At 41.0% G+C, this 13,767-nt stretch overlaps 1 protein-coding gene across 1 annotated transcript; it reads left to right on the top strand.

The window, feature by feature from the left end:
• The first annotated feature begins 173 nt into the window (after window positions 1–173).
• Window positions 174–13,401, top strand: EAF2 (ELL associated factor 2). The gene is made up of 6 exons (XM_051787035.1): window positions 174–348; window positions 2,665–2,759; window positions 3,434–3,570; window positions 4,305–4,450; window positions 7,802–8,068; window positions 12,565–13,401. Exons 1-6 carry the CDS (start codon window positions 246–248, stop codon window positions 12,609–12,611), a joined length of 795 nt encoding a protein of 264 aa, XP_051642995.1. The 5' UTR covers window positions 174–245; the 3' UTR covers window positions 12,612–13,401.
• The last annotated feature ends 366 nt before the right edge of the window (window positions 13,402–13,767 follow it).

The following is a 13,767-nucleotide window of genomic DNA, read 5'->3' as shown; positions in this document are numbered from 1 at the left end:
CTGAGGGAGGAGGGGGTCATTTGCATATCCGCGTGCAGGCCGGCGCCTCCGACAGCGCCATTGGTGAAAATCTGCAGAGGGGCGCGCCCGATGTCCAATCCGAGCCAGGGTAGGGCGGGGCTGGGGCGGCGATGACCTATGGGAGGCGGCGTGGGCGGGGCCCGCGGGCCCGGCGGTGTGAGGGATGCTCGGTGCGGGCGGCGGCGGCGGCCCCGGGGCCCGCCATGGTGTGAGGCGCCGCCGCGATGAACGGAGCGGTCCCGTCGCTCTACGACCCCAAGGCACGGGTGCTGAACTTGGGAGAGAGCTTCGAGAAGCAGCCGCGCTGCGCCTTCCACACTGTCCGCTGTGAGTGCTGGGGTAGCCTCTCAGGGGGCCGGGGAGGGGGCCCGGCTGTTTGTCCTCGCAGTGCCCTGAGGGACGGGGGTGTCCGCGGCCCGGCCTGGCCTTGTCGGCCCGATGGCTGCCTTCATCCTGGGATTCGGGGCTGCAGCTGGGAGCCGAGTGCTGGTCCGGGGTTTCGGGACCAGTGCGGAGCAGGTTTCAGTCGGTGCTGGAGCATGAACGGCCATTGTATCGCAGGGCTGCCCCTCGCCACCCTCTGGGCACTAACTTCGCTTTTCATGCCTTTTCCACAGTGTCCCCCCGAGGTTCTGCTGGAAGCCGAGCTGAGCAGAAGCTCTGGCTCTGCCCTCTTCCCTTGCGCCGAGTTTTCAGAAGTTCCGTACAATTCAGCAATCAAAGGTTACAGGCAGGCAGCGTTAATCACGGAGCCAGTGCACCCTCCCTGAGTACATAATTACTATCTAGAGAGGTGTGTGCTCAAAGATTCTGAGGGTAGCTAGGAAACAAATGCTCCCAGGATTATAGTCCTGGTAATTTAGGACTGCTGCTTCTGGTTTTGTTGTCTGGTTATTTATAGACTGATCCCCAAGATTCAGTCCTGCGTATGTTCTCTGGAGAGTGTCCTGTGTGTGAGAGGGTCAATTTGCTCCTTGTGAGCAAAGGGAATGGCGTTTACAGAGGATTGTCTGCGACTGTGGAAGGGGAAAAACCTATAAATGAATTTAAACAAGTGCTGCAGCTTGAAATTTGCCCTGATTTTAAAAAGGACTAACCACCACATCTGGTACCTCCTACCCCTACAGTTTCTTGCTGACTCTTGTAATTTGATGATTTGTTCTGAAATCTGTTTTGAAATCTCTCTTCCTTTCCAACAAATGAGACATAGAAACTGGCACGTTCACCAGTTCTATCAAAAGCACATGCAGAAATATCCTCGGACACCTGACGTTTTTGTTAATAAAAAAAGCTGGTTAGAAGTTAAGCTGGTTAGACGACAGCTGGTTAGAAGTTGAGATCGGAAGTATCAGTACCTTAATTTTCTCAGGTATTAACAGTCCGATAGCCGTGTCCTAAATAAAGCAAACATTCTCTGATTTGATGAGAAACTTTGCAACTGCTGTATGCTTGACCCTGTGAGACAGCACGTGGGGATTTGCCCTAAACGAGGTTAGCAGGGGCTGTTACCTGTGTGTCAGCTCCGAGCCTCCTGCTGCGCGCACGGTCCTGCCCACCAGCTCCTGCAGCCTGGTTTTCCTGCCCGGCTGGTGTGCAGGCTGGAGCCACGCTTCCCAGCTGTGGTCTGTGCCACCTGGCCCTTGGCCGCAGGCCGAGTTGTGGAACTGGGAAGCTCCCCAGCCACAGGAGTGCCGCCGCCGGTGACCAGCAGCGCCAGACGGGGCAGGTTGCGAGGCGAGGAGCGTGTGCCGGCTGACGGGTCCCCTCCACGCCTCGATCCGTGTGCGGGGCAGGGCACCGGCATCCCGGGGTGCGACACTGCCCCTGCGTTACCTGGAGCCGCGGATTCAACCCCACATATGTTACCACAGGCCTCGTAGAGCCTCTCGCTGCCACCCCGTCTCCCTAGATCAGCGCAGGCAGCCTTTTGACTGTAGCCTTTCCCAATTCATTTGTGGTGGAAATAATACTTTGTAGATAATGGTATGTAACAGAGCTGCCGTGCTGAGGCAGAGCCGCTCGTTTTCCATGTCTCACGTTTTTTGAAAAGGATCAGAAATTAATACCTTCTTTTCTTTAAAACTTATTTTAATCAATACTTTAGATGTTGAAAAAGACAAAAAGGAAGCTATAATGTTAAATTGGGAAGTAATTTCACTTGTGACAAAAATAACTATACTGAAACTCCAAGGTTTGGTCAGCTTCTGACATACATGTTGTAATAAAGTCAGAAATGGATATTGAGAATTGATATTGTTCCTTGCATTTTCAGTCACTTGTCTACATCTCCCATGTTTGGGATCAACATTTTCAAGAACTATTTATTCATTCTTCTGAAAATAATTGTGTGAGGATTTATGCTTTGAAATATGTCACAGCTTGTTCAGCCTCTTTATCCATTAAAACCTAAAATCATTTTTCTAATCTTAACCAAAAGGTTTTAACACTTATATTGAATCTTGAGAAAAGCAGCTTGACTTTGAATTGTACTCACTTACGGAATGATCTGCTCAGGAGAATAGTAGCTGATACACCAGCAAAAAAAGGCTTTAACTTAGTAGCCTCCAACTGCAATTAAATGGTGTCTACATTTATAAGATGCCTGAAAAGCCTGTAAATAATCCAGTTTGTTTTTATATTTAGATGACTTTAAGCCTGCATCTATCGATATGTCCTGTGAAGGAGACCTTGAAGTTGGCAAAGGTGAACAGGTGACAATAACGCTGCCAAATATTGAGGTGAGTGGGGTGGCTGAGGGGTGGTGGGCCTAAGGGAGTGATTTATTTTGTTGTCATAAGTATATATCCTGAATATGGAAGGGTATAAAGTTTCAGTGCTGTTTCAGAGATGCCTGTGTGATTTTCAGAGTAGAAAAACAATTGCTCTAGGAATGTAAAACTACAGAAGACCCAAAGGTTAAGCAGCTGCACTGTAACTTTAAGTGTGTTGGCCACACTGGAAATATGCTGTAGGATGACCCAAAGCGTTGCGTACTCAGAAAAGCTTCATGTGTGTGTTGGCAGTGCAAGTTTCCCCTTGGTATTTATTGCTCTAGTGCAGCTCTAAAGCAGGAAAGACTGGAAAGGGAAAATTTACTACCTGCCATGCTTTACTGCTCTCCTGATATGGGAGCTGAAACCCTTTTGGTGAAAGGAGTCCTACAGGGAGCCTGCTCGCCTTGGGAAATGAGCGTTTAATCAGTTTTTCACTAAGCGAAGCTGAGTGAAATCCCATTCCAGTCAAATACCGGCTGCTTTTGGACATGGCTACTGTGAATCTGATTTAAATTAACCTGTAACATTTTTATAGGCTAGAAATGATCACTTGTAGTGAACTTACCATAACTGATGGATTGCTGTTTCTAAGAAGAAAGATTATAGGAGTAACACTTACTGGACTTCTGATTTAATAGGGCTCAACTCCACCAGTGACTGTGTTCAAGGGCTCAAAGAAGCCTTACCTAAAAGAATGTATCTTAATTATCAACCATGACACTGGAGAATGTCGTCTAGAGAAACTTAGTAGCAACATCACTGTGAAAAAAACCAGGTGGGTGATTTACAAGAGAAACAACTGCGCTTTACTCATTGTGAAAATCGATTTGTTAATGGGCCTAAATTGAGATATGTAACTACCCATTACTATTTTTAGCAAAATATAATTTTAGAAAGTAACTGGCCTCGTTCAAAGGAGCAGGAGTTCAGCCTGCTCTCTCAGCACACTGACTTCACAGCTTTCAAATCTTGACTGCAAAAGAAATGGGAATTTATTTTTTTGTTAACCAAAACCTGTTACATTATTGAGAGAAATAGTAACTATTTTCTGATGACTTTGGAGGGCGAAATAAAACCTCTTTGGACAGTAGTTTGCCTACTGTCTTCTGACTGTAAATTAGGAAATAAAAAAAAAGGATAAATTCTGTGACAGGCTTCAGTAATTTTAATGGCTTGTTTTTCTCATACCAAGATTTTAAATTTTTTTGTCCTGCTGCTGAGTCCATGTAAGTAACTTCCAGCAGAATTATTATTAAGTGATCCTGGGCAGCCAGGTATAAAAACAAATCAACTGACAAAGTGTTATAAAGTTATTAGCACTGTATCAAAAAACAAATTTTAACACATTTATAAATAATATTATGCCAGTATAATAACTTACCTAAGAATCTAATGACAGTATTTAGAAAGGCATCAGAAATAATTCCCTTGTACCATATCCCCTGTATTCTGCCTTTTTCCTTGCATCTTGTCTTCTAGCAATTAGAAATCTTTTCCTTTTACACACAGAGCTGAAGGAAGCAGTAAAGTCCAGTCTCGCATCGAGCAGCAACAGCAGCAAATGCGAAATGCAACCAAAGTTCCCAACAACGTTAAATACTCTCCGTCAAAAGAAAAAATGTTTCCATCTTCTCCCATGGATGATATAGAACGAGGTAAGCTCCACTGGCACATAAGTTTTAGGAACTTTGCTCTTCACGAGCAATTAGTTCATAAGAGCCCAGGTTTTTGCTTGTGTGGTGGGTTTTTTCTGTTTGGTTGGTTTTTTGTTTGTTTGTTTTTTAATTTGAGATTAAATACATTAGAGGTTTGATCATGTAAGCACTTTGCTCTGATATGGAAATGACCACTCTGGCTGAAGTGGGTAACAAAGCAGCATTTGTAACTTGCTAAGGCAAAAAAACAGTGAACCATTAGGGTTAATAATGCCAAGGGTCCCACTGCTCCCTCCTTGTCTCTGTCTTCCACTGCTGCATTAATCAAGTATGTGGTTGATTGTATCGTGGCACTGGAACCAACTGAGTCACTTCCAGTTTGATGTTGCTCCTTTTTCTTTCTGTGCACTCAGCAAACATAGGTTACAGTGCTTTACAACTCAAAATACACTTTAAATTACCAGATAGAACCTTGTGAAAGATGAGGCTCCAATGAAAAAGACAGCTAAAACCCTGCATAAATCAACCCTTGAGCAGTGCTATGTGCTGTTTTCTTGAGAGACTCTGGTTTGGTATGACACTCATATTTCACTTAATAGGAGGCCTTATTTCCTTTTGGAGGACAAGGATGATGGCAGGTGGTAATTACTTGCTACAGAAATGCTGACAGGTGGCAGTTTCATTGACTGGAACTGACATCTGCCTCCCAAGTTGTTTTGAATTCCTTTAAACAGATTTTTTTTTAGATGTATCATTATGAAGATGGTTTTTGTTTCCATTTTGGTCTTAAGCTCTGACCAGAAATCTATATTGCAGAACAGTACTAGAATACATCTGTGGCTGCAAAGGGGAAGGAGTACTTGAGCTCATGGAACGAATTGATGCTTTTTCTTGGTGGTCTGTTGCTTTGGGGGCAGTGGTGGTGTCAAACCCATGCAGGTCAGCAAAGTGGCTGCCAACATATATCAAACTCCTGTGTAGTGCCAGTCCAATTTTGAGTACTACTAAAAATGCAGAAAAATTGACAACTAGGGGTGATAGGGACCTTTTTAAGTCATATAGTCCATTCTTCTGTCCTAAAATCAGATTTCTGATGTAATTTTTAACCTGTTCTTAAAGCCTTCCACTGACAGATCCTGTGTACTCTCTGGCAAGCCATTCCAGGGCTTTGCTCTTGTTACTACTCAGGTTCTTTCTAATAAATAGTCTGACAGCAAGCCCATTACTACTTTCATATTTATCATGCAAGTACAGAACATCTGCTTTTGAGCAGTCCTTCATGAAACTCAGGAGCTCAGAAGCTGCTGTGTCTTTCCCATTCATTATCAAAAATGATGCTTCAATCTTTCCTTAGAAGTTGAGTTTTCTGGATCCCTGATTTGTTGTCACTTTCCTTTAGCTTTCTTACAAGGATTCCAAAAACCTGCTGAAGTACAGTCCCTAAACACATTTACTGTTTCAGCTAAGGTTCTAGCAGTGCTGAGTTGAGCAAGGAGGCTGTTTTACAGGCACTATTCATCTTTATACACAAAGACCAAATAGTATCATGTCTAAAGTGTCACAAGACCAAATAGTATCAAGTCAGTTCCGCAACAGCACAAGCCTGGTAGAACAGTGTGTAGGAATCACTGTAACTCACAGACTGTTTAGAAGTGTTGCCCACTTAATCATTCTTCATCCCATGGTTGTATAACTGACTATTCCTGCTTAAGTACACTACCTGGAACTTGTTACTAACTTTGTTTTCTGGGGTGGGGGACAGATCATTCTGCCTTTATCATCTATTATCCTCTAGTACACGTACAGTCCTTCCTTCATTGGTTAAAAATACTTAATTTAAATTCTATCTGCTTGAATTACATCAAAATTCAAGCCAGAGGTCTTATTCCTCAGTTTTTGGTATTAGCCATTCACTTGAAATTTTTCTTATATTAGACACTGCTGAGGAGGAAGTGGAATTAAATGCTTAGGACTTGAGTGGTGTCTTTCAGTTAGGTTACAGCTCCAGATGGGTGGTAGATCATGTTCTCTTATACATATCCTTAGCAACAGAAGGAGGCTTAGGTGCTTCCATTTTTATTTTCTTTCTGCTCCCCTCCTTATATTTGAGGCAGCCAGTATGGTCTTCTGTTGTTTCTTCTCTTCCTTGGCATGGGGTTAGTTTGTCCCTGTAGCCATAGCTACACTATTTCAGGTGCCATTTTTCCAGAACTCCATTTTCTTTAGACTGACCTTTGATAAGGCTGGCCTAAGTATCTTTCCTTTTGACCAGCCTTTGATAACTCAGAATTGGAAGGCTTCATGGAAGTTTGTGTTGAAGTTGAATCTTTTTTATTTTCCTCTCCCTTCTTCTCTTGATTAAGCTCTGCACTGTCTTGTGTCTTGGTGACTTTTGTCTTCAACCTGTCCTGTACTGGGTAAATTTGAAGCGAGATGAGCCACTCTCCTACTTGGTTTTTGTGTCTGCTCTATCAAAGCTGTTCCTGGAGTATTCCAAATGCTTGTAAGATCACCTGAATGATTGTCTGGGTAGTTACAATCTTGTATAGTGATGAACTTCTGTACACTGCATAACTCCTCAAGTCCTCCATCCACCAGGATTCAGTGCTCTGTTTCAGGCTTCTCTCAGCACTCGTATTTTGTACAATTATTACATGTACCCTTCTGCAAAGATTAATGCCCTCTGTATGCTGGACTTAGCTACTATATATCAAAAATGCATACTGTGCAGCATGATCCACACCTCCACATCTATAATGAGAACAAGGATTTGCTGCAATCTTCCTAATATAAACTGTGGATGGTTCTTTTGGATATTCTTCATGCTTAACTTGATTCTGAGCAAAATGTCACATGGTCCAAATAAATGTATTGATTGTAGTGCTGAGCTGCTGGGAGGCATTTTGGGCGCAGCTGCTGACATCTTACAGCTGACTGACCTGTGTGATTGTAACTGCAGGTTTGAGTCAGTGAAAGGCATCTTTGGGAGTGCTAAGGAAAATACAGAAGGCTTGCTAGTTGTGGAAATTAAAGGCTACGTGGGAATGCAGTACCCCGTGGAATGTGGGGTTAAGCATTTGGGTTCACAGTCACCCTTGTTCTAATGCTTAGATTGAAAGGGAGAAAGTGCCTGAGCTATGAGAGAAGAAAACCACATGACAGGCTGGATGTTGCCTGTGCCCTTTTCTTTGTTCTGGAGGGTTTTGGTGGGTTTGGTTTGGGTTTTTTTCAAGTGCTATAGTGTGTTTACCTGGTGTCTGTTGATTTTTTTCTTTTTTTTCTTTTTTCCCCTCTTCCTTATATTTCAATTATGGTGAATGTTAACTGAGAAACAAATCATATTGTTTGCAGAGCTAAAAGCAGAAGCCAGTATCATGGACCAGCTGAGTAGCTCTGACAGTTCATCTGACTCTAAAAGTTCTTCGTCCTCTTCATCGAGTAGTGAAAATAGTTCTAGTGATTCTGAAGATGAGGAAATGAAGCCCTCTCTTCCTATGTCGATGCCGTATTTGCAGCCCCAGCCTACTGTGTCTGCCATACCACAACAGGCTGTTCCTGACAAAGATGCCAGTCATAACAGATCCCAAGAGAGCAGTGGTCATATGATGAATACACTACGTAAGTACAAAGGCTGTTCTTTTCTTAGTGCACAATTCCAGACATCAAGATTCTGAAAGGAAACCATATTGTTTTTAAGTATGTCTCTGTTATAATTAAAACTGTGGGAAGTGATGCTAGGGTTTGATTGTTCAGCAGCAGGCTGAATTAGACAGTGGGCTAGAAGGTTTGTGGTCCCCAGAGATATTAAATTAAAGCTGACGCAGTTGAAAATATTTCCTAAACTCTTCTGGCTTCCCTCCAGTTTTATACATTAGGACTGGAGAACAGCAATTTTGTATTGAAAATAATTGAACTAACAAGGCACTCCCAAAACATATGCTTATAATTTCTTGAGTAGAATTATCAGAAAGATACTATGGCCACAATACTCTGAGTTAGAGAAGAGATGGTGTATTCTAAGATATGTCAGTTACTATTATTCACGGCAGCGTTCCACTGGACAGCATGGTAAAACTGTCCTTTGCATATAAGGACAGGGGCAATTTGCTTTCAGGTGATATTATCTTATTCCACCCATTCAGGCAACTACAGATTTAATTTGAAGAGTAGCTCTTATGTTCCAGAGTGGTTGCTACACAGCTGGAATTGAGTGCTCCATGTATTCCAAAAAGGAGAGTTTGGAAAACTCTCACATTAAAAAAAAAAAAAAAATCCCACTAGGTAGAGAATCTTAAGTTCACTACCTAAATAGCAGAAATACTCAGACACAGAAGTGAGTACTCACCTATGGTTACTCTTCTGAAATGATTACATTTTTAATTAGGTGCTTAGCTGCTGGCTCTTAGTTTGAAGAGATTCCCATCAACCTGGGTTTGCAACCTAAGACCTTTAAGGTTTATCATTTATATGTAAGCTTGTTATACTGAAATTTTAGACACTGGCAGATCTACTTTTATTTCAGTCCCTAATGGATAACATGAACAGGGGATTTTTTTTCTTTTTTTTTTTTAGTTAGTATTTAAATACGTAAATAACCTGCATAGATCTTTAATTATGTACTGCATTAAGAGATAAGATCAGACTGAAAAGTCCTGTGACTTCATGTGCAAAGGACTAAATGCTGCTTTCATTTTGCTGTCGCTGCAGAGAACAATGTCTTCATGTTTACAATTTGCACAACTTTCTGGTGCCATTTATTTCAACCCTTATTCACAAATGTGATTTCCCATTCTCCACGCTTTAAATAAAACTGTTATGAAAACGAGATGAAGCTCGATCCCCAGTGACAGAATCCCAGCTGGCAAAGCTTCCAGTGAGAAATACATTTACAAGTACAGGTGGCCAAGTCCACCAGTTCCAGCAGTCATACTGAGAAAATGCTGCTTAAAACATGACAACTTCAAAACTGTTCCAGGGGAAGTTGGTGGCTTGGTGGTGCTTGAGAACCACATTGACAGGTAGAACCTCTACCTGTAGGCTCAGGCCTCTGAGCTCTCCCAGCTCTTGAGCTTAATGCCATTTCCTTCTGTTATGGCTACAGATCTGGTACTGCTTAAAATGATTCCATCCCACCTCCAGTGCAGTTAACACTTACAAGACACTTCAACTAGGTAAAGATTAGAATAGTTACTTTCAAGGAGGATGTTTTTCTCTAGTTCCCTTGCTGAGGGAATTTGGCAGGAGAGTGAAACCTGGAAAAACTAAATGGATATCACATTGTTCCAGTTTGAGTGGCAAAAGTTCTCAGTTGCGGTTCTGTACAGTCATTTCTTCCATCTCAAATAATGTTCTGCAAAAATAAAATATTGAATCAACAGATGTCAGCATAAGCTGTTTGCTTGTCTAATCTTGTTTTAAGGTTTGCCTGCTTATGTCTGTGACTAGTGTTTGTGCACCTCTGTAGAGTCAGGGCCATACTGGTTAATTAGTGAAGTTTTCCTCTGACTTGCTGTGCACAGGCAAAAGGCTGGGGGAAGGCTTAGAGAGCTGAGTTTCATCTGACATGTAGAAATTATACAGCTGAGGTTTTGTGGAACTTGGAAAATGGAGGAGGTGGTGTCTAGAGCACGGTAACCAAATACTTCTGTCAGATACACATATCTACCTCTCCAGGAATCTAGGGGTCGAGACTGCCCCTCACCCCCTTTCTACCTTCAGAAGCTGCTAAGTAGGCTCACGACTTGCCTTATAACAAAGTTAGTAAGTGGTGGCACTAATGAATCTGTTCTGCATGAATATTTGATCATATGTTGCTTTATGTCTACTTTTTGTTTAAACCAGGATTATGTTAAACAAAGTAACTTTCCAAAGAAAACCCAGCATAGATGAGCTATTTTGGGGCCTTGTGTTATGTACATAGTATTCAGCACAACTTCACTTCTTTTTATACTTGGTGCTGGTACAAGCAGCTAGTCAAGAAATAATTTTCCCTTGTATTAGTTTGGTGTTGCTGTGACCACTAAGGTCTGTGAAACACGGATCACTCCTGTGAGTTTCCCTGTCCCCTATAACTAGCAAGAATTCAGTTGAATATATTATATTCACCAATTTAAAAGCATAGGAAATGGTGTAATTTGCTGTGCAATCTATTTCCCCAATTAATATTGCTAATAAGCAACTGGCACTGTGAAAACTGAATTCAACTGTTTTTCCCCACTTCACTGCTGCCCCATAAGTACAACAGAATTTCTTCAGAGTCTGCATTAAACGAGCTTTCTATCTTTGCACCAAATCCATTGAAATCTGCCAACTCTAGACTGTATTATTTTGCCATCTCTCTGAAGGTGTTTTTTGGAGGTAGGGTTATAAAAATGGGGCAGAAAGTTTACCCTGAAGTAAATCCTAACATATTATTTCTGCCTCTGGAACTTGGAGTTCTTGCTTTCCCATCTGCTGGTTTTCACAAGCACTGATATTTTTGGCTGGTGTTACAGGGTTTGTGTAATTTCTATTAACTATGTTGAAATAACTTTTGAAGGCTGCAGAAACATTATTTGGAAGGTTATCTTCTTGTTCACACTCCCTGTCCTCTCCTAAAGTAGGTAGTGCATAACAGGGCTGGGATTTCTAAGAATACACTATAGTTCTCCTTTGGGTGATAAATACATGAGTTTAATTTACCAATACCATTCTCTATCTTGAAGTACTATTTTTTAGGATATTAAACTGTTCTGAATAGTTATTGACAAATAACTTGATTTTGTTCTTTCTAAATTGATTTTTAAAATTTATCTTAAAATAATACAGCTGTAAATTTTGTCTATATAGAGAGTTGGAAATGAAAGAATTGTCTACAGCAGTATTTTAAAGATTGATGGAAACAGCCATGTTCACTATTCTTTTCTTATAATAAAGTGGTTTTGTTTTGTTGCAGAAAAACATGTACCACTTTCGAAGCTTTAGTGCTGACATAGTGGAAAACAAAGGAAGGCTAAATGCAGCCATGTTAAAGACTCCAGTGTTCTGGCAGAAATGATATGCCTGAGAACAAAAGATCCAATCTGAATGTCTTGTGGGGTTTACCCCCTTGAGGTTACTTTTTCACCCATCTGCAAAAGGGATCTGTGGAGGGTGCTGCAGCTGAGGGAAGGGCAAGTGAAAATAGTGTGCCAACTCAGTTTTCTCATTTTCTCAGTTTCAGTGATTTTTGCTTTGCTTTTTAGGCCATTTCTGCACAACCTGAGATGAATTCCTTTTTTTTTTTTTCCTTCTTCTTTTGTAATGGTTGTTTGGTAAGGGAGGTGTGAGTAAAAGCATACTAGTTGTCACAGACTCTTAGAAACGTGTGGGAAGTTTGCTAGATACAATGTAGACTGTGTATAGCATGCTGCTGTATTTTTTGTGAGTTATCTGACATCCTGGGAAGATTCCCTCATTTCTACCCCCTGAGCTTATGGACATCCATGGCAAGCACAATATAATCTTTCCTCTTACTTCCTCATTTTGAAAAATACATATATATAGCCACCAAATTAAAGTGCTGTGTAAAATTTCTTTTGATGTTTTGTTTCTTCACTTGTTCCAAAACCAGTTTGAAATAGTAGGTCACTGATACATCTTTAAATGGTTTGTCAGAGAGCTGCTCTTCTTGATTGAGACACCACTCTGTTTTCAAGCGCAGCCGGGTAGCATTCAGATGTGTTTCAAAAAAACCCAACAACTTGTTTTTCACAAAACTGCATTCGCCAGCAGTTTTCCCACTTATGAAGCATGAAAATGTGGGTGGCAGAGATAGCTAGGTGTTGTCTTTTGTGATCTGGTGATATTAAATAAATGCACTTGTGCAAATAAGCTAATGGCTTCCTTGCCAAGGTTTTAAAATTGCAGAAAAGGGATCTCTCCGAAGTTCTGTCACTGGGGAATTTGGTTCTACACCTATTTATTCTCTTACCATAGAATAGTTTGGGTTAGAAGGAACCTTTAAAGATTGCCTGGTCCAGTCTCCCTGACCTGAGTATTAGCTTTTGTAAGCCTTTTTAATTGGGAAAGGGAATATCTTGAAAGAAGAAAATTATTTCCTTGAAAATGACTAATATGATGACTCTCTCTTCTAGGAAATGACTTGCAGCTGAGTGAATCTGGAAGCGATAGTGATGACTGAACAACTTTCTGGCCTTAAGTGTATCACCTTTTTTTGCTAAATATGTCTTAGCATCTGTTTTGCACTAAGATTAGATTACCAGAGACTGGAATGAATGTCCTCAATTTTGATAATAGACATCCTAATTTTCTACTGATACATCATGTCTATGATAGAGCAGCATTGATATCCTGTCAGTGCTATGGTTATGTGTTTATCTTCAAATTACTGTATTTACAGTAAAATTGTGTATGATCTGATTTTGATTATTTTTGCCTCAGCCACCTGTTTTACTTGAAACTGATTTGTAACAGCTAGTTACTTTATATAAATAGCTATGGAATGGAGAAATTTCTGATATTTATGGAGGCAAGTTTCCTTCCTATCATTTAAATGCTGATCTGACAACTTTGACTTGGAGGGAGTGAAAGGGAGAACAACTAAATGAGGTCTGCTGTGTCAGCTACACTTTTTGTTCAGTTCACAGTTCATACCTTTAAGGAAACTGCTGAATAATGTGGTCCACTAGTGCAGTTACAGTTTACAATTGTTCAACACATTGCTGAATTCTTAATTTCATTGTATTATGGGACTTTATATTTCTGAGCCTCAAGATTCCTAAAGGAACTTGTCTATTCTCTGCCTTTTTTATGTAACTTGAATAGGCTGGTCTTTTTACAACCTTTTTGTATCTAAATTTAGGTAACTGCAGAGACAGCAATGAATTTCCTTCATTTGATTCTGTAACGGAAATCAGAAAATTTCTTTGTAAAAGTATAAAAGTAATTTAATAAAGCAAATATTTATCATTTTCATGTGTCAGATGCTGTTTTTACTGGTCAAGAGCTCCACTTTCTACCTAAAGTAGTGAAGTGAAGAGGTCAGGCAAAGAATTAAAGCAGTGAAATGGTAGCTAATACAGACTCCCCACCCTGTCTGCAAGACTCAAATGTTTGTTGCTTTTGCTACACTGAGATGAGCTTAGTAAGTTTATGGTGGTTCAAGTGTACTGATAAATATTTGTTACAAATTACATCCAAATGCCAGTGGGAAGTGATACTGTATTAGACAAGAAAAGGTCTTATTTTTCCGTCATTTGGAGTTATGCTTCAAGACCTGAAGAACTGTGTGTCAAACTCCAAGTTTCGTCCTGTAATTTACTACTGAAGAGGTTTGT

The sequence above is a fragment of the Manacus candei genome, unplaced genomic scaffold (assembly GCF_025592945.1).
Source record: "Manacus candei isolate 608988 ecotype Guabito, Panama unplaced genomic scaffold, ASM2559294v1 h1tg000023l, whole genome shotgun sequence".
Classification (NCBI taxonomy): domain Eukaryota; kingdom Metazoa; phylum Chordata; class Aves; order Passeriformes; family Pipridae; genus Manacus; species Manacus candei.
The sequence above is the reverse complement of the archived record's forward strand: the minus strand, read 5'-3'. Positions and strand labels throughout refer to the sequence as shown.